This window comes from Sinohyriopsis cumingii, chromosome 2, assembly GCF_028554795.1.
Source record: "Sinohyriopsis cumingii isolate HCF-2022 chromosome 2, ASM2855479v2, whole genome shotgun sequence".
Classification (NCBI taxonomy): Eukaryota; Metazoa; Mollusca; class Bivalvia; order Unionida; family Unionidae; genus Sinohyriopsis; species Sinohyriopsis cumingii.
The window spans coordinates 49,379,630-49,402,772 of record NC_142962.1 but is presented as its reverse complement, the minus strand read 5'-3'; the positions used below and the strand labels follow the sequence as shown (position 1 = coordinate 49,402,772).

Below are 23,143 nucleotides of genomic sequence, written 5' to 3'. Positions count from 1 at the left end.
TGTCTCAAAGATTCAAAATTGTTCTTGATTTTGCTATACACAAATAATTTTTGACTTACATTTACACTGTTTTCCCCACCATACATAGTGTTTTTATGAATGTTTTTGCTTTATGGCATGCATCAGGTGAAAATTTACAAGAGTTTTCCAAAAACATGTTCAAATCCAAAATATCTTAATGTATTTTTGAGAGCCTTCAGCCATAAAGAAGTGTAGCTGTTCATGTTTTCTTGTAAATATTTGTATGCAAGGGAATCTTTGGAGATTTCTGATGTAGCCACTATTAAATTTTTTGAACATGGATGTAATGTCTCGAGGATATTACCCCAACTTCCTTTGGGTTGACAAGTTGCTGCAAAATTTATCAATGCCTAAGAAATATTTGAAACTTCAGATAAATACTTTTTCATATACATATCTATCAAATAAATTCTCTAGACAGAATCTAGAGTTTCAGACCCAAAATGATCAATTGAGCATTTTAGCTGTGCTGATATTTAAATAACAGAATTTATTAACTGAAAGGCCCCCAAATGTACATGTTTTCATTATCAGAATACATCTAAAGAACATGATGAAATAGCTGGGCAGCAACTTCTGAGACTTTTGACTATAGCTGCTGAGTGGTGGGAAAATGTGCTGATATTTACAGTGACTGAATTCATAGGTAGAAAGACCCAGAGATGCATATGTATTTGTAATAAGAGTACCAGTAAAGGACACACGGTACTAATTATACGGAAGAACTGTGAACCAGTCTAGAAATGGGTAAAGAAATGATAGAGTATTTACAGGTTTGGTGGTCCATAATTGGTTAATAATGAAAATTAAAATTTTAGGAAAAATATCTTTTGAGAGCTTGTCCTATATGTAATGTAAAAAAAATATTGACAAATTTCTACTGATGCAATTTTAGCATTTTTACAGGCTTGACTCAGGAGTACTCAATACTGAAAGTAGCACCTGATTCATTTGGTGCAGAATCAAAAACACGTGTTTCATGCACATGTATGTAAACAAATTGCAGCGGGTCATATGGTGTTCTCCACACATAAGCTTGCACCAAGGTTAGATGTGCACAAAAAATTATAGGTGTCATTATCAGCACCCATAAATTTTAAGTTATTGAATTTTGAATATGACAGTGTTTCCATATGTTTACCATTGGAGTGGAATTAGTACCGTGAGTCCTAAATCAAATGATCCACTTTAGGTTTCATTTCCTATTGTAGTCAAATAAGTAGTTCATGTTACCTCAAAATCAAGACATGTCAAGACTTTGAAAAAATGATGTTTGCAAATTTGGATAAGTATTTTGGGGTTAAACTGCAAATTGACAAAGATTGTAATGAGATTCAGAAGAGTGCTTAAGTTGCTAGAACTGACAGTGTGGATGGAACAGTAGCCAAGTGTAAGAAAGTGCACGATGCCTGGCTTACTGTTTGCAATAAGGTCTTTCCTTGAATTGACAAAATTCAGTCTGATTCTAATGGACAAACAAGAGCTATATGTTAATGGTGTAAAGAATTTGGAAAATTAAACTCAGTGACTTTTCTCATCTGGACATTTAGCCACTTTAGGTATGCCCAATATGCTTTTGGGGACTGCAACTTTTGCTGGTGGGAATCCTATTTTTACCTAAATAGGAGTCCTGGATTCCTAATTATAAAATCCTATTGAAGCCTCTGTGAAGCTATATTAAAGTGAGTGATTACATTACGGAAACCTCTCCATCTAAAAATATATGCACTCACGTCTGTGTTAATTCTGTAGGAAAGAAAGGACTGCAACTTTTGATGGTGGGACTCCTATTTTTACCAAACTGGGAGTCCTGTACTCCTTGTTTTAAAATCCTAGTGAGACCTCTGATATATATATATACATAATAAACTTGTCTCACACACATATGCATGCACACATACACACACGCACTGGTAATAGACCAGACATCTTTATGAGATGACCTGTTGTCCATCTGTCTATTAGCACAAGTTTGTTGCTGCTACTCCTCCAGAACTACTTTGAGGATTGCCACGAAACTTTTCACACATTCATACCAAGGTCTAGATGGTACTGAATGAAAATAGTGCTGCTAAGATATCTTATATGGTCACCACACTACTTCTGTATGGGATGGTCATATCAAGATGTGGTTTTCAGAAAGTGCTGATCAGTTTTCCTATATGACCACCATATAGCCATCTTGAAAATCTTGTTATTGCTATTCCTTCGGAATGGACAGCCAAATAAACATGGGGTTTTCACCTGGCAACTTCTTATGAAGTTTGGTTGGTTTGAAATGAAAATGGTTCTTCTCAGACATCCAGTATAGCTGCGACAGTGACCATCTTGAAAATATTGTAATCACTAGTCTCCTCTTCAGTAGCTGCTCATATCAGTATGGGGGATTCACTGACTAACTTCTTACAGCGTCTAGTTGATTATCAATGAAAATCTTGTTGTTTGGACATAAATATGGCCACCACAGTAGACATCTTGATAGTTTTTCTCCTTAATGGAAAGTCAAATCAACATGGGTTTTTCATTAGAAGACTTTTTATGATGTCAAGTTGGTATTAAATTTGGTGCTGATCAGATATTCACTATGGCAACCAAGGCAGCCACCTTGAAATTTTCTTATTGCTTTACCTCCATAATGGAAAGTCACATTGACCTTGGTTTTCACCAGAACTCAAATTGGGATATCTAGTTGGTCCAGAATGAAAATGGTGCCAATATACATCTTGAAATCTGGTCACCATTCTTAATTGGAAAGTCATATTGTGATATGGTTTTCAATGGAACACTTATTATGGTGTCAGGTTGGTCTTGAATTAAAATGATTCCAATCTTACATCCAGTATGGCCACCAAGGTGGCAGTCTTGAAAATCTTGTCGCTACTCAATATCAACATAGGGTTTTTGCTAGAACAAATGTCTTATGATATCTTGTTGGCAATAAATGAAAATGATTCCCCACAGATATCCAGTAGGTCTGCCATAACAAATATATGCATTGAAAATATTGGCAATAAATCTTCTGAATGGATGGTCATGACCATATTGGCATGGACAACTGGACATCACCAAAAGACTTCTATTAGTGTCTGGTTTGTCCTAAATGATAAAGGTGCCCATCTTAAATCCAATATGGCTGCTTCAGCAGTTAATTTAAAAATGTTATATTTGAAAATGTTATAGCTGAAGACTGTCAGAGATACAAGTAGTTTGAACACTCAGCAGATAAAAAGAAGGAACAGTGCTATTTTTTGATTCCTGGAAATATTTTTTCAAACAATTGAGCATTAGTTCCTTTTGTTTATGTAATCAAAACTCACACTGGTGGACTCTATTGCTGTAAAATAGTCCTGTCTTTGTTTCAGTCCATCATACCACCATCACTACCATCATCATCATCTGGAATCAACCACGCCGGAGGCCTAGTGGTTAGAGCATCCATCTCGGATGCAGGAGGTTGCAGTTTCGAACCCCGGTCAAGTCATACCAAAGACTTACAAAAAATGGTATGAACAGCTGCCTTGCTTGGCGCTCATCATTAAGAGGTTAGTGTTTGGCCTGGTGTCAGGATAATGTGATTGGGTGTGACATCATGCTACATGCTAGACATCAATATAAATTGTCACACTGCAGACATTGTAGCGATATGACTGAAAAATTGTTAAAGCTACTTTAAAAATCCTTATCACACACACACACACACACACACACACACACACACAGAGTAGTGAGTTTTTTCAGGACAAATTTATGAAGCAAAGCAAAGACAAATACATCATGAAATTATGAATAATATGCCTGGTACTACACTATTAAATGAAATTTCTTAAAACCAAATCCGCAGTATACCATAATCCTCCCTCAATACATTTTTTTAGTTCAAAATTGTTCCTTCTTTCATATCATCATTTTTTCCACAGTAGATCTAAACCCTTCAACTCAATAAAATTTCAATCCCAAATTTCAGTTTCATGTTTATCTCCCCCTTCACAAAACTGAAACTTACTTAAAACTTGGTAATGTGTTTTTCTGCTAAATTCCTGACAGTCTGGAACAGACAATTATGTTTATCAGGTAGTGTAACTAGTAGGCTTATCTTTGAGACAAAGACCGAGAAAATGTCCCAGGGGCATGCAATGTTAAAACAATATTTGACACATGCTGATACAGATTAGGACAGACAACATGCTAAGTCTTTGCTAAATGCTTGTAGGTAAGTCATTTAAGAAAGATAATGTTTATCTGTTTACTACCAGATTGTGATTGATGCTTTTTTTATATACATGATCAAGTAAACATTTTATTTTTTAAAATTAAATATTAGGTGCTCTGTTAACCAGGCATTTGTCCTCACTTTTGATGCTTTGGTGATTAAGACCCCCATCAAAACAGTATTCTAAAAGCCAGATTCACTCAACTGATTTTCAAAAAAGACATTGTTTAAAAATCTGAAAATCTCCATAAATCAAACACCTCTCAAACACAAACTTTGTTTTGGGTCTCAATGATTTTTGGTTTTGATGAGTTTCACTGTACATACAAATTATGTGTTGTGTGTGATGTGATTTGGATTTTTAACATAGCTTTAACAATTTTTCAGTCATATCGCTACAATGTTTGCAGTGTGGTAGTTTATAGTGATGTCTAGCACTGGGGCATCATGCCGCAGACATGTAGCATGATGTCCTACCCAGCCACATTATCCTGACACCAGACCGACCAGTCCTAACACTAACCTCATAATGCTGAGCACCAAGTGAGGCAGCTGTTAGTACCATTTTTGTAAGTCTTTTGTATGACTCGGCCATGGATAGAACCCATGACCTCCCGCATCCAAGGCGGACACTCTAACCACTAGGCTACCAGAGCGGTCATACAAATTATATTTGTGCCACTGCTAATTTAATTCACCTCAAGTTTTAAAAATTAATTGTTATTATACAGTATTGTTTATGTGGCATTCATTTTTTATGGGAGGGACAGTTTCTTTTATATGACACATCATAAGGAAATGATTTCTTAAAAGTCTTTCATAAAGCTGAATTTATTTTTCTGACAGTTACCTTTATTCTGCATTTTAGTGATGACAGTTTTAAATAAGATTAGTCTTAGGCTGTTAAATTTATGAAGAAGAAAATAAAATAAAATTCACAGACGAATATCCATATTATTGTCATGATGGTAGCTGCATTCACTTGAAATGTTGGTCAGTTCATTTATGTCATTACTTGCTGCATGAATGTTTTGATAATAAAAGTATTATTATTATTATTATTATTTTCTATAAATGTTTGGGATCTCTGGAAAAAGTCATCTTAATGTACTCACCATATTATTTAGCATGAGGAATTTCCAAATTTCTAGTCGCTTAATTGCAGAAGCATTCTTACTTTGATCATAAAGCAGCATAAGCAGTGAGGATATGCATTTTTTACATAGTACGTGATGTTGAAAATTTTGAATATAGATTTGTGACCAGGTTAAGCTAAAATCATGATGTAATAATGCTCACTGCCAGAAAGTCTCTTAATGACCAAGTGTCCAAATAATTGTTGGAACATTAATTGTATCTGTTATTTCATTATTGCACAAATGGCTTAAGACTTTACCACTCTGGAATTCCCATCCCCCCAAAATTTGGTCAAACTTGGAATATGAGTTTATACTACAGAGATCTTAAACAGTTATGAATATAAACAACATTCATAAGAATTAATTGTGTGATTAATCGATTGAGCTTCCTTCCTATTTGGATGCCATGTAGCTGATCTGATTTGGATTAAACTTGAAATAAAACTTATCATCAAGATGTTTTTGAACAAGTTTGGATCAATCAATGTGATCTTCAAACATGATGAATCAACTCTGCATTGATTGGCTGAGTTTGTAAACATCTGAAGGCCATATTTCTGATCTAGTTTATATTACATTTGTAATCTAGGGAACCTTATGATGAGTTTAGACAAGTTACTATGAACAAGATTTGTTTATATTGTATTTGATTGGTAATTGCTTATTATTGCTCATGCAAACTATCAGATTTTGATCAAACCTAGTAAGTAGGCTTATCATACCAGGAATTTAGGTAAGCTTGATCTCAATTCAGATCAGTGCATATCAATAAAGTAATATGGCATCTGATTGACCTGGTGTTTCCAGCCATGAAGCTGTGTTTTTTAAAAAGTTTTTGTTTTGTTTTAAAATCAGATTATGATCATGCTTTGTATCTGTATTTTATGATGCTATGTATTATCACATTGATTTCAGCCACCAAGCGTAGGTATGTGGGAAAGCCTGCCAGTAGCTTCTCGTGGGTCGGTGGTTCTTCCCTGGGTTTTCCAGGGTTCTTCCTCCACCATTTATACTGGCTGCCATGTATAGCCTATCTTGTGCTGAAAAATGGTGTTAAACCCTAGAACAACAACAACAACAAAATCAGCCACCAAACATGAATACATATAGCAAAATGCTTTAAGTCAGATCTTTAAATCAGCTGAACAGAATTTGAAAAATTTTAACAGAAAGAATACATGAATAAATGCCTGTCAGTTTTATGCAGATGATGCTAGTCTTTTAAATATGGCTGTTTATACTGAAAATAGAAAAACCTATAAATGATTGCTCAAAACCCATTCAACGGAATTGGGAAAATTTTACCACAACAACCTGGTTTGAAGGCCTTTATATATTGTACAAATGAGCGAGTGATCTGTTAGTGAATATGATTGATGAGAGTAGAGAAACTTCAACCAACTTTACTTTCATAAATGAACCGAGATACTTTGAAGAAATTATGACAGAAAGTTCCATACTAATCCAGATTTCTTTGCAAACTGCGCTTGCATTTGGTGATTAGGTAGATGTTTAGCTAGGTGGGCGATCTTAGGCTCATTTAGGTCTCTTGGTTTTTTTTGGGGTTTTTTTGTTCTTGCTGTTCCTATTAGTTTTAATACTGCAAGGGTTAATATCAGGCTTGGATTTAAAAACTCCCGTTGGAGTTTTCATGAATTTCTATTAGGATATTTCTTAAAGTTAGAGATGACAATATTTAACAATCATTATAACAATGAAACAAGTTTTTTGGATGCTTTCATATAAATGATTCTTCTTCTTGAAGATCACTTTCATGCTCCTGTCCCAAATGAAGGATGCTTGATCTTAATGGGCAACATTTAACATTACTTTTACTCTCCACTTCTGTATGAAGAAGAAAAACTCTTCTAAAAGGCAGCATTTAATATCACTATTTATACTACACTTCCATTTATGGATGACACCTGATCTTAAAGGTAAGATATAACATAAATTTTATGCTGCAGTTTTCATACTAGAATACCGGATCTTGTAGGGCAAATATCACTTTTATACATCTACTCAGCTTCCAAGTGAAGGTCATTGGATCTTAAAGGGCATTAACATCACTTTGCACTAAACTTTCATATGAAGAACATCAGATCTTATACTAAACTTTCATATGAAGGACATCAGATCTTATACTAAACTTTCACGTGAAGGACATCAGATCTTATACTAAACTTTCATATGAAATACATCAGATCTTATACTAAACTTTCATATGAAATACATCAGATCTTATACTAAACTTTCATATGAAAGACATCAGATCTTATACTAAACTTTCATATGAAAGACATCAGATCTTATACTAAACTTTCATATGAAGGACATCAGATCTTATACTAAACTTTCATATGAAAGACATCAGATCTTATACTAAACTTTCATATGAAAGACATCAGATCTTATACTAAACTTTCAGATGAATGACATCAGATCTTATACTAAACTTTCATATGAAAGACATCAGATCTAATACTAAACTTTCATATGAAGGACATCAGATCTTATACTAAACTTTCATATGAAGGACATCAGATCTTATACTAAACTTTCACGTGAAGGACATCAGATCTTATACTAAACTTTCACGTGAAGGACATCAGATCTTATACTAAGCTTTCATATGTAGGACATCAGATCTTATACTAAACTTTCATATGAAAGACATCAGATCTTATACTAAACTTTCATATGAAAGACATCAGATCTTATACTAAACTTTCATATGAAGGACATCAGATCTTATACTAAACTTTCATATGAAGGACATCAGATCTAATACTAAACTTTCATATGAAAGACATCAGATCTTATACTAAACTTTCACGTGAAGGACATCAGATCTTATACTAAACTTTCACGTGAAGGACATCAGATCTTATACTAAACTTTCACGTGAAGGACATCAGATCTTATACTAAACTTTCATATGAAATACATCAGATCTTATACTAAACTTTCACGTGAAGGACATCAGATCTTATACTAAACTTTCATATGAAAGACATCAGATCTTATATTAAACTTTCATATGAAAGACATCAGATCTTATACTAAACTTTCATATGAAAGACATCAGATCTTATACTAAACTTTCATATGAAAGACATCAGATCTTATACTAAACTTTCATATGAAGGACATCAGATCTTATACTAAACTTTCATATGAAAGACATCAGATCTTATACTAAACTTTCAGATGAAGGACATCAGATCTTATACTAAACTTTCATATGAAGGACATCAGATCTTATACTAAACTTTCATATGAAGGACATCAGATCTTATACTAAACTTTCACGTGAAGGACATCAGATCTTATACTAAACTTTCATATGAAATACATCAGATCTTATACTAAACTTTCACGTGAAGGACATCAGATCTTATACTAAACTTTCATATGAAAGACATCAGATCTTATACTAAACTTTCATATGAAAGACATCAGATCTTATACTAAACTTTCATATGAAAGACATCAGATCTTATACTAAACTTTCATATGAAAGACATCAGATCTTATACTAAACTTTCATATGAAGGACATCAGATCTTATACTAAACTTTCATATGAAAGACATCAGATCTTATATTAAACTTTCATATGAGGGACATCAGATCTTATACTAAACTTTCATATGAAAGACATCAGATCTTATACTAAACTTTCATATGAAAGACATCAGATCTTATACTAAACTTTCATATGAAAGACATCAGATCTTATACTAAACTTTCATATGAAAGACATCAGATCTTATACTAAACTTTCATATGAAGGACATCAGATCTTATACTAAACTTTCATATGAAGGACATCAGATCTAATACTAAACTTTCATATGAAAGACATCAGATCTTATACTAAACTTTCACGTGAAGGACATCAGATCTTATACTAAACTTTCACGTGAAGGACATCAGATCTTATACTAAACTTTCACGTGAAGGACATCAGATCTTATACTAAACTTTCATATGAAATACATCAGATCTTATACTAAACTTTCACGTGAAGGACATCAGATCTTATACTAAACTTTCATATGAAAGACATCAGATCTTATACTAAACTTTCATATGAAAGACATCAGATCTTATACTAAACTTTCATATGAAAGACATCAGATCTTATACTAAACTTTCATATGAAGGACATCAGATCTTATACTAAACTTTCATATGAAAGACATCAGATCTTATACTAAACTTTCAGATGAAGGACATCAGATCTTATACTAAACTTTCATATGAAGGACATCAGATCTTATACTAAACTTTCATATGAAGGACATCAGATCTTATACTAAACTTTCACGTGAAGGACATCAGATCTTATACTAAACTTTCATATGAAATACATCAGATCTTATACTAAACTTTCACGTGAAGGACATCAGATCTTATACTAAACTTTCATATGAAAGACATCAGATCTTATACTAAACTTTCATATGAAAGACATCAGATCTTATACTAAACTTTCATATGAAAGACATCAGATCTTATACTAAACTTTCATATGAAGGACATCAGATCTTATACTAAACTTTCATATGAAAGACATCAGATCTTATATTAAACTTTCATATGAGGGACATCAGATCTTATACTAAACTTTCATATGAAAGACATCAGATCTTATACTAAACTTTCATATGAAAGACATCAGATCTTATACTAAACTTTCATATGAAAGACATCAGATCTTATACTAAACTTTCATATGAAAGACATCAGATCTTATACTAAACTTTCATATGAAAGACATCAGATCTTATACTAAACTTTCATATGAAGGACATCAGATCTTATACTAAACTTTCATATGAAGGACATCAGATCTAATACTAAACTTTCATATGAAAGACATCAGATCTTATACTAAACTTTCATATGAAGGACATCAGATCTTATACTAAACTTTCATGTGAAGGACATCAGATCTTATACTAAACTTTCATGTGAAGGACATCAGATCTTATACTAAACTTTCACGTGAAGGACATCAGATCTTATACTAAACTTTCACGTGAAGGACATCAGATCTTATACTAAACTTTCATATGAGGGACATCAGATCTTATACTAAACTTTCATATGAAAGACATCAGATCTTATACTGAACTTTCATATGAGGGACATCAGATCTTATACTAAACTTTCATATGAAGGACATCAGATCTTATACTAAACTTTCATATGAAGGACATCAGATCTAATACTAAACTTTCATATGAAAGACATCAGATCTTATACTAAACTTTCATATGAAGGACATCAGATCTTATACTAAACTTTCATGTGAAGGACATCAGATCTTATACTAAACTTTCATGTGAAGGACATCAGATCTTATACTAAACTTTCACGTGAAGGACATCAGATCTTATACTAAACTTTCACGTGAAGGACATCAGATCTTATACTAAACTTTCATATGAGGGACATCAGATCTTATACTAAACTTTCATATGAAAGACATCAGATCTTATACTGAACTTTCATATGAAAGACATCAGATCTTATACTAAACTTTCATATGAAAGACATCAGATCTTATACTAAACTTTCATATGAGGGACATCAGATCTTATACTAAACTTTCATATGAAGGACATCAGATCTTATACTAAACTTTCATGTGAAGGACATCAGATCTTATACTAAACTTTCATATGAAAGACATCAGATCTTATACTAAACTTTCATATGAAAGACATCAGATCTTATACTAAACTTTCATATGAAGGACATCAGATCTTATACTAAACTTTCATATGAAGGACATCAGATCTAATACTAAGCTTTCATATGAAGGACATCAGATCTTATACTAAACTTTCATATGAAAGACATCAGATCTTATACTAAACTTTCATATGAAAGACATCAGATCTTATACTAAACTTTCATATGAAGGACATCAGATCTTATACTAAACTTTCATATGAAAGACATCAGATCTTATACTAAACTTTCATATGAAGGACATCAGATCTTATACTAAACTTTCATATGAAAGACATCAGATCTTATACTAAACTTTCATATGAAGGACATCAGATCTTATACTAAACTTTCATATGAAATACATCAGATCTAATACTAAACTTTCATACGAAAGACATCAGATCTTATACTAAACTTTCATACGAAGGACATCAGATCTTATACTTAACTTTCATATGAAAGACATCAGATCTTATACTAAACTTTCATATGAAGGACATCAGATCTTATACTAAACTTTCATATGAAAGACATCAGATCTTATACTAAACTTTCATATGAAGGACATCAGATCTTATACTAAACTTTCATATGAAGGACATCAGATCTTATACTAAACTTTCATATGAAAGACATCAGATCTTATACTAAACTTTCATATGAAGGACATCAGATCTTATACTAAACTTTCACATGAAAGACATCAGATCTTATACTAAACTTTCATATGAGGGACATCAGATCTTATACTAAACTTTCATATGAAAGACATCAGATCTTATACTAAACTTTCATATGAGGGACATCAGATCTTATACTAAACTTTCATATGAAGGACATCAGATCTTATACTAAACTTTCATATGAAGGACATCAGATCTTATCCTAAACTTTCATATGAAGGACATCAGATCTTATACTAAACTTTCATATGAAAGACATCAGATCTTATACTAAACTTTCATATGAAGGACATCAGATCTTATACTAAACTTTCATATGAAGGACATCAGATCTTATACTAAACTTTCATATGAAGGACATCAGATCTTATACTAAACTTTCATATGAAGGACATCAGATCTTATACTAAACTTTCATATGAGGGACATCAGATCTTATACTAAACTTTCATATGAAGGACATGAGATCTTATACTAAACTTTCATACGAAGGACATCAGATCTTATACTAAACTTTCATATGAAAGACATCAGATCTTAAAGGGAACCATTTTTGCCATTTGTAATGTCCTTTATAGGTACATGTAGGTTTTATTGTCCCTTCAATGACCTGTATATATACAAGTTTTACTGTCCTTTCATTTCCTTTATTGATAAATATTATTGTCCCGTAATTGTCCTTTGTAGATTGGTTTTTCTGATGTACAAAATATTATTCAGGGATTAAGTTGTTTTACTGTAGTTGAAAAAATCACATTACATAATTCCAGATTATACATCCAATAATTTGTTAATATTGGACATATATTTTATACTTTTATACACTTAATTTCAGGTTATGCATCTCAGTTGATGGAACACATCATGTCAACCTTGCACGCTGGTGAAAGTGAAGGAAGAGGAGGAGACGCCAGTGATGGGGATGTATTTCCCCTGACTGAACTGCCTGATGAATTACTGGAGGAGGTTCTGTCACATCTGCCTGGGCAAGACCTAGTGACCAGCTGCTGTTATGTCTGTAGGAAGTGGAATGAGCTGATTCAGGGCCAAGGACTGTGGAAAGAAAAATGCCTTAGAGAAAATTATGTCATCCCCAGCTGTCATGGCAGCCATTTTTCAATCGACTTTAAGAGAATTTACTTCTTGAACCCATATGGGAGAAATCTCTTGAAAAATCCAGATGCAACAAATGGTAGTATTTCATATATGAAATTTACTGTAAGACAGATTATACTGTTGTTGCTTCTATAGTTTATCATGCATGTAGTGCTGTTTAGATAATAGTAATAGTGTTATTGGGACTGTAGTTTATTATACGTGCAGTGCTGTTCGACAATAGTAATAATGTTATTGGGACAGTAGTTTGTCATGCCTGTGGTGCTATTCAAACAAAAGTAATAGTGTTATTGGGACACTTTATTATATGTGTAGTGCTATTCAAACAATAGTAATGGTGTCATTGGGACAGTAGTTTATCATGCCTGTAGTGCTTTTCAGACAATATTAATAGTGTCATTGGGGCAGTAGTTTATTATAGGTGTAGTGCTGTTCAGACAATAGTAATAGTTTCATTGTAACTGTAGTTTATTATACATCCTGTGCTATTCAGACAATAATAATAGCATTGTTGGGACATTAGTTATAAATTGATTGGACAGTAGTTGCTTCCATGATGACTCAAAGAAAAATGGAAATTGCATAATAACTTTTATTCGTAAAGTAAATTCCTTGACCAAGTATTGTGGGTGGTATGCACTCAAGGTAGCAGAGCAACTTATACATTTTGGGTTCTGAAAATCAAGTTCCTGGTAAGCCTATCGAAAAATAATCTTTTCTGCATAGTAAGTTTAGTCAAGACCATAAAAATTGATAATCATCTGTACCCTTTTTGACAATATACTCAGAATGCATGGGTTTTATATTGACCATGGTGAATACACTACACGAAATAAATAAAAGCATGCAAAAGTGTAATATTTACAAATAAAATGAATCATGACCATTTTATATTTTTTGAAACACTGAAAAAAGAGAAAGAAAGATGCATATATTGCTATATGTTGGTGGTGGTGGAGATGTGGTTGGGGGGATGACATACATAGTGGCACAAGATGGTGTAGTATCTTGACATGCAACAAAATTATTATCAGGATTAGACCACTGCATAGGGGTAATTTCAATATTTAGTTGAATCTGTTGGTAGTTAGGAATTTATGCATTGAATAAAAATCTTGTTGTTTTCCTAAAATAAAGATAAGAATTCTTCATTTCAGACTGCATAGTCCATACATCAAAATTAAAATATAGTTATAAATTATTTTAAGCATAAAAAATTATAGATATCTTATGTACATTTATACAGACACATTTGAAATAATCGTTGTTAGAATAAAGATGTATCAGAGCCATTGGGTAAAATTCCTGTTGTGTGATTTCATACTGTACCAAATTTAGGACAATCTAGAAGAAAGTGTTATCAGTTACTGGCATACCATATGAACATTTATCATTCAGTGACATAGGATTTTTGAAGATATCTGCATCAAGCAATTTTTGAAGATATCTGCATTAAGCAATTTTTGAAGATATCTGCATTAAGCAATTTTCACCCTAATTGTAATTGAATAGGCAGAATTTGAGTAATTCATTTACCCCAGTGGTGATATACTAGGGCCTTTTCTAAAGTTATATTAAGGAAAAAATATGGAAGTGTTGTCCCTAACTTTTAATGGGAGATGGTTCCATTTGGTAACAGATTTTGGGAAGAAGTAATTTTGGTCTAAGGTGATCCTGTCAAACATGGTGGATTTGATCTATCATGAAGTTGTCTCCTATCAACCTACCAGATGCACCTTTCTGTGAGTTGTCTAGGATTCATTTTGCCAGGGGCTGCTGCCTATCTGTCAAGAGATGAAATGGTATCTTCATGACGTATATTTATACTAATAAGGGCAATATCGGGAAAGAGCTTGATGGGTAGGACAGTTGAACTGTCATCAACAAGGTTATACTTGCATAAATATTTTTAAAATTGGTTTGCTTTTTCAGTACATGTACTGGAATAAAAATATTTATAAGTCTGGATACCGTGAACAAGATCAGACATCCACATTGATATTTGTGCATGGGAGGTTTTGCCCCATCTGATTTGCCACCACCAGCAAGTGACTAAGTCATAAGAACATAAAGTCAAATACAGATGAAAATAAAATAAAAATGGACAAATAATAAGTAAATAAGTGACATGCATGTATGGCAAGGTCTAGTAATATGCATGTATGGCAAGGTCTAGTAATTTGCATTATGGCAAGGTCTAGTGATATGCATTATGGCAAGGTCTAGTGATAAGCATGTATGGCAAGGTCTAGTGATATGCATTATGGCAAGGTCTAGTGTAAAAGTTTTTGAAGTTACATATCTTGTAACAGTTTGCAGGAGCATTGGTAGCTAAGTGCTTAAAGCATTGGATAAATGAGCAAACTGTTGTGGATCCACCATCACATCAGTTCAGATTAGGTTTGTCCTTGGAGAAGGTACTTTACATTCTTTGCCTCAGCATAATATAGCCTTCAAAGTACTGCTGTGCCATTTTGAAAAAATATGGAGAGAAATTTACTTACGTTGTTGTATTCAGTTAAAACTTAGGGAAAATGTTACTATCTTTCAAATGTTTGTACCCTGATATGCAACGAGTTTCTGTCTTGCCAGGATAAGAATAAATCATGTGGCATATTGTCAACAATGGTATGTATGGTCTGGTAACACAGGTTTTGAAAGCCACATAATTGCTTCACCAGTTGCTCTTTTTATAGAAAATTTAGGTTGGATGTTTGGTTTTTAATAATGACACTGTCCGCATATTATTGGTTATCATGCTGAGGAAATTGGACCTAGAATACTTTCCAGGGACACAAAGAAGCAACTGATCCAGGCTGACCTGAGTGTGTACGAAACCTTTGACTCTTGGATTGTGAGTCCAGTGCTCTGCCATCTGAACTACTGCAACTGTCCTGAAACCTTTGTGATAATATTACTACTTGTCTACACTACTCCAGTGGCCTAGTGATTAGAGCATCCAACTTGTATTTGGTAGGTCACACCAAAGACTTACAAAAATGGTACAAACAGCTGCCTCACTTGACACTCAGCATGAAGAGGTTAGTGTTAGGACTGGTCGGTCTGGTGTCATGATAATGTGACTGGGTGGGACATCATGCAACATGTCTGCGGCATGATGCCCTAGTGCTTGACATCACTATAAACTGCTACAGTGCAGATATCATAGCAATATGACTGTAAAATTGTTAAAAGCTATGTTAAAAATCCAAATCCACACACACATTACTGCATGTCTAAAGTTTGTACGACAATGTGCAGGATTTTCTCATCCTGCTTGCATAACAGAAAGCTAACTAATTAAAACTTATCACAGGCTGTGAGAACCAAGCTAAGTGAAACCCATGTTTAGTGAATTATATGTTTTTATTCCCACAGTGATATAATAAACATATTTCACCTCTGACAGGGTTTGCTAACTGGAGGATTCTACAGAATGGTGGAGATTTGTTCACTTGTGAGAAAGAAGCTGTAGGGATCAACCCAATATTTCAATATGCTCCAGTGAAAGGTAAGCATGTGTCATCAAAGCCTCAATACCTGGAGGAAACCTGCGAACTCAAGCCATTTGTCATTAAAATCCCACAACATGTACCTGCAGAAATCTGTGAATTTCACCCAGCTCTCATAGAATCCCTGTACCTGCTGGAATATATAAAGTTCACTCATTTGTTATCGGAATCCCTTTAACCAAAGGAATCTGTAAACTTTACCCATCTCATTAGAAATCCTGTACCTGATGGAATCTGGATGTTATCCATATCTCATTAGAATTCATATACCTACAGAAAAATTGTAAAATTTACTTATATGTAATCGATATTAGCTGCAGGAATCTGTGAATTTTACCCATCTTTTAGAATCCCTGTTCCAACAGGAATCTGTCAGTGTATTATATATAAGTGTTTAATGATACCTGAGCACAAAACTGGCTATATTGTGCCAAATAAGTATGTATATAATGTTTAATGGTAAATACCTGCTTAATTGTTTGTGAGAGAACTATCTGAAACCATTGCTTTTGTATTTTATTTGATTATTAATTAAAATTTTCTTCCCCACCACTCCTGTAGCTCAATTACCGAAAGTAAAAATCAGCTATCTGAAAGATAGAGACAATGAAACATTATTACTTTGTATGAACCAATGTTAAAATGTACATTTTCGAACTTTGATGCAGTCTTGGGTCCATTGCTTCCTATGAAAGAAAAATGCATATAACAAAGCCAGATGTTAGGGAGCTCTCCACTCATATCCCAGACACATTCGTTTTTATATAGCTTTCAATTTCTATTTTCTTTTTATTTTTTCAGCTTTTTAAAAGACATACTTTTATACAAACTTCTGTGCAAATAATCATGTGATAATTGCCATCAATTGTGTCCATGTTAGCTGCAGGTGACCACAAGCCTTTATCTATCCAATTTTCATCTAGTTTTCTGGAAAGTCCTGTTTAGATGATCTAGATATTTACTGTCAGAGTTACAAAGCCTCCTTGGACACCTTTCACCATTATCAGTTGAGAAATTGATGAACCATTTCATTTTTTGTTTAATTCCAGAGAAGCGATACCAATGTACTTTTTCATTTAGTTCCAGAGAAGTGTTACCAATGTCTTTTCCATTTAGTTCCAGTGAAGAGTTACCAGTGTCTTTTCCATTTAGTTCCAGTGAAGAGTTACCAGTATCTTTTCCATTTAGTTCCAGAGAAGTGTTACCTTTGTCTTTGTTTCTTTGGCAGAAGCTTTATCTATAATAGTTTACTTTTGTTTGATGATACCATTATACTCATTAATGGTAAAACAGGTTGATGGTTTTGTTATCGAAGTTTTATATGAATTTGCCAGTGTTTATGTGTAATCATTTCTAATAATTTTTATATGAATAGGCCAGAATTTATGTGTAATAATTTCAAATAGTTTTTATATGAATAGGCCAGTGTTTATGTGTAGTCTTTTCTAATAGTTTTTATATGAATCGGCCAGTGTTTATGAGTAATCATTTCTAATAGTTTTTATATGAATAGGCCAGTGTTTATCTGTGATCATTTCTAATAGTTTTTATATGAATAGCCCAGTATTTATGTGTAATCATTTCTAATAGTTTTTATATGAATAAGCCAGTGTTTATCTGTGATCATTTCTAATAGTTTTTATATGATTGGGCCAGTGTTTATGAGTAATCATTTCTAATAGTTTTTATATGAATAGGCCAGTATTTATCTGTGATCATTTCTAATAGTTTTTATATGAATAGCCCAGTATTTATGTGTAATCATTTCTAATAGTTTTTATATGAATAAGCCAGTGTTTATCTGTGATCATTTCTAATAGTTTTTATATGAATAGGCCAGTGTTTATGAGTAATCATTTCTAATAGTTTTTGATAAGTATTATCTCTGTTCAGCCTTGCTTGGTAAATTTCATCATTGTATTGAGATTGTTTTGGTTTCTTATAAGATATTTTTACCCTTTAAATAGGACAATATAGATCTTCAAAATATTTTCCCTTGCTGTATTGCATGATTCAGTATCATCATAACATATGATCTAACACCATGGATCATTTCTGAGGTCAAAGGAAAACTGTTTTAATTGGGGTTTCTAGTTCTTATATAGGTATGTTAACATTTAAATAATAAGATCTGCAGAGGAAACACGTATTACTCCCATTTCTGTTTTGTTATGTACCAAAATTAACAAAAGAATAAAATCATTGATTTATGAGCTTTTTTATATAGCTTCATTTGTTGAGCCTTAAAAATAAGTCATTTGCATTAACTTAAGTGCACCTGTCCAAAAGGGCTGTTTTCTTCATTATTTTCACTCGTTTTAACACATAGCTGTAATTAAAGAAATATAAAAATGTTCTTTTATTGACTCTTATTCTAAGCTTGTGTCACAATAATTGATACATTACATTATACTTAAGTAAAAGATATGTGGCTTTGTTTACTTAAAAAAAATTGATTCCATTTTATTGTAAAGCATGTTTTTTCCAGATTATTATCAACCAGCACATGTTATTATTCATGCTTTACAGTTTACTTCAGCGATAATTATCTGTGATTTTGTTTAAGTTTTGATTCCATTTCATTTGAAATCAATATTTTATTTACATTCTGATCAATCATTACTTATGACCAAAATAGTTCATGAATTAAAATGTTAAATAACAATAATTATTTGACTTAGTTCGCTTAAATTTTGTTTCCATATCACTTGAGTCAACATATGTATTTTTTATTTCATTCGGTACTATTTTCATCTTAAAGTTTCAAATTTCATGGAACAGTGCTTGTAACAGGTTAGACCTGAATGGATGCTTGGATCAAATGATAACACATTGTGAGGGGGTTCGAGTCTAAGATTCAGCCAATGTGGGCATGTGAGAAAGCTTGCCAGTAGCTTCTCGTGGGTCGGTGGTTCTTTCTGGGGTTTTCCGGGTTCTTCCTCCACCATTAATACTGGCCGCCATGTATAGCCTATCGTGTGCTGAAAAATGGCGTTAAACCCCACAACAACAACAACAACAACAACACATTGTGATGAAAGATGGACATTTATGAAATGAATTAATAAAAATATATATATATATATACATTCTACAAATACTGTAATTCTTTCACGCTCTAAACACGTCTCATTCAGTTGCTTTATCCAAACAACAAAAATAGGAATAAAAAAAAGATTCATATATTCAAATGTATGAGGGTAAGATTAATATAATCTCAAATAATGAAAGTAAGATTCAAATAATCTCATGGAATGAAAATAAGATTCAAATAATCTTGTGTAATGAAAGTGCGATTCACATAATCTCACATGATGAAAGTAAGATTCAAATAATCTCATGTAATCAGAATGACTCAATTGTACTCGGTTAAAACAACAATCAATTGAAACAAACATTTGATGTTTGTACAGCCGTATGATTCATAAATATTTGTACAAACTTGCAAATGTGTCCACTGACAAACCACACAGTTCTCCTGAATTCTTGGGTTGGCCCTCACTTGTATTGGCCACACACACCCATCATGGATCCACCATGACACAAGTTTACACATTAGTGGTTTCATCTTCATATGGCCTTGATGGTTACATAATCTTCCATATCCATATAGACACACAGATGGCCAGACAGACAGCCTGATATACCTGCACACACATATGTACAGACAGCACGCAGTTCTCCTTAACTGGGTTGGCCCACACTTGTATTGGCCAAACCCACCCTTCATGGATCCATCTTGCACACATACGTATAGATAGCACACAGTTCTCCTGAACTGGGTTGGCTCACACATGTATTGGCCACACCCACCCTTCATGGATCCACCATGTGCACAGACATACATATAGACATATGTACAGACAGGTAGAGACAGCTACAGTAAAACCAAACTGGTCATAATAACAGGTACAGAATTAAAATCTACAGATACATGCTACTATGAAACCCCTAATAGCAACTTGTTACAATTCAAAAGTTCACAATGTTTCAAATCCACGTAGTAGTAAAGGCATCATTTCACGATATGACATTAAAAAATGAATATGCTTGACAGATCAAATAAAATACAAATATAACACTAAGCGCTTTGGCTGTATAACAGAAATGGAGAACGTTCACTCCTTGACAAGATCCAAAAGACCAGTGTGTCAGTTAAAAACGGAACTTGCCTTAAATCTAGAGAAGAGTGAATATTAGTAAGGGTAAAATACCTGTGCATACCATGCTTTTAGTGTCTCTTGTTGCAAGTGATCTACGATGATACATGCTAGTTCAGTTGCTTACCTAGAAAAACAATTGTCCACCATAGGTAACATTGTATGTATGTTTGATGAAAAAGATCAAATCATTATAAGGCAAAACCAAGTTATTTCTTGCATTATTCTGTGACAGTGCTGTGGATACATAGCATACCATATTCCAGTGGAATCAATGGCTAGCAACTCTGTTAACTGATAGATTAAAATATTGATCAGTGTTCGAATATTCAAGGTAAAAAAATATGGCCATGGGTCCTTGGACAAGTCATTTATCTCCATCCTTGACTTCATAACTTGTCAGACAATCATAAGATCAGCCACTGATAAATTATACCGTAAAAATGAAACACCCAAGCAGCTCATTAGTATTTGCAAAGGATAAATTAGTACTAATTATCATAGGTAACCAATAAAACATGGATAACAGAATTAGTATTTCTTATTTATGTCATATGCTTTTCTTTGTTTTTAAAGTTTATAGCTCCATATACAAGCATGGAGATAATTTTCTTAGGGGGTAAAATGCGAATGAATGGACCCTAGTGGGGAGCTGAATATTATTCATTTGCCAAGTCTATCCAGCTGTCACTACTCCACTTGAATGGATGGTTATATGGTCATGGGGTTTTCACAAAAAGACTTCTGATGATGTATGCTTAGTCTTAAATGAAAAGTGCACCAGTCTGACATCCAGTATGTCCTAATTTATTTTGAAAATCTTGTTATTGCTGTAGAATATCAGAGATTGTTTTCACACTCAATAGTTAAAAGGGAATTCCTGGAAATTCTTTTTGCCCATTAGAATGTCAGTCCCTTAAAGGGATACTTATTCTTTTATTCTTTGTTTTTTATTTAAATAAGCTCAATAACATATGGGAGGGTCCACATCAAGAATTGGGACTTGGAGGGGCCTGCACATCCTATTGTTCTTTTAGCACTGGCCTATTCTATTAAAGACATTTATATTAAAAATCACCAGTTACCATACAGTCAGCATCACTGCTATCTAGTAACGAACATCATATTCCAAAGATCAATACCAGTATGACCTCCTTGAGAACAGCCTATATAGGCAACAAATAAGAAGTTTACGTTTATTATGATCTCACTCAACAAAGTCGGTGGAGGCCTATAGTAATTGCATCCATTCATCTTGAAAAGCTGTTGAATTTGTTCAGTTTTCATTGTTGACTGAAATGATTTCAAGGAACTGTGCCTCCTAATTGCCCCTCATCTTGACTTGGACATCTACAGCATAACTCTACCAAGGTTTTCTGGATTTCAACCAAATTTGGTATACTGCATTGTAATAATAATGACCTTGTACAACTTTGATTTCCAACATTTCATGACATCATGTGCACACACAATGCCCCCTGATTGTCTGTTCTCCTGATTATGGTTTCCACAGCATATCTTCATTAAAAATTGTTCGAGTTTGTTGGATTTCAACCAAATTTAGTAAATAACTCTTTATTGATGACATCTTGAATTAGTTTGATTTCAAGCTGTCCACAAAACAATTTACAGGTTATCCCCAGATTGCATGTCCTCCTGACTTGGGTTGCTTCTGCATTACATTGTCAGGGATTGTTGGATTTTGACCAGCATTGGAATGCACCATTATACTGATAAAATGAACAATCTATGCTGTAAAGAAACCCATAACTCATAATGTAATATCATCACATCTTGTATCTTAAGATTTTTACTGCTTGTTTTCCCCCATTATAACTTCTGTACTACATTTCTAGGTTTAGAAAGATTTTCCTACCTGATATTTTTTTGCAGTTATTTGTATTGAAATTATGTTGACTTGCAAAGTCTCTCCCTTTTTCTCTGTCTTTCTTTCAAATTAAGATGTAGATCTTGTTGCATGCAACTTGTTCACTATTCAGTGACATTAGACCATAGATTTAATTTCAGATATGGTGGGTGAAACTTAACTATCAGAGCAAATTATATATGAGCATAAAATAATTATTTGTTAAATTTCGTGATTAAATTACGTGTTTATAAAAACATCTTAAGAACAGTAGATTAGTCATCTTCCTTATTGCAGGTCATGTACCATGTTGGGTGACATCATACACGGATTGCAAGAAGACCCAGCTGGTAGACTTGATACAGAGTGGCTGCAGTGCAGATGTACTGGATGAACTGCAGCCAGCCATTGAGATATCCGAGTGGTATGTCACCATTTTCCTCACACCCTTGCAACACCCTACTAGATTAGACCCACTTTCTGTCTTATTCATCATTCTCATATGGTTTTTATCCAGATAGTAAAATGTAAAGTTTGGTACAGTTTACTTTATCCAGATAGTAAAATGTAAAGTTTGGTACAGTTTACTTTATCCAGATAGTAAAACGTAAAGTTTGGTACAGTTTACTTTATCCAGATAGTAAAACGTAAAGTTTGGTACAGTTTACTTTATCCAGATAGTAAAATG

The 23,143-nt window shown here is 33.2% G+C and overlaps 1 protein-coding gene across 6 annotated transcripts in view; it reads left to right on the top strand.

Moving 5' to 3' along the window:
* LOC149804809 (F-box only protein 44-like) overlaps positions 1-23,143 on the top strand; it is a 36,020-nt gene that overhangs the window by 4,346 nt on the left and 8,531 nt on the right. For all 6 annotated transcript variants that reach the window (XM_089944813.1, XM_089944803.1, XM_089944796.1 and 3 more), the window contains 3 exons: positions 12,636-12,992; positions 16,326-16,427; positions 22,753-22,879. In XM_089944813.1, the coding sequence (XP_089800939.1) occupies positions 12,636-12,992; positions 16,326-16,427; positions 22,753-22,879 (586 nt within the window). The remainder of the gene's footprint in view (positions 1-12,635; positions 12,993-16,325; positions 16,428-22,752; positions 22,880-23,143) is intronic.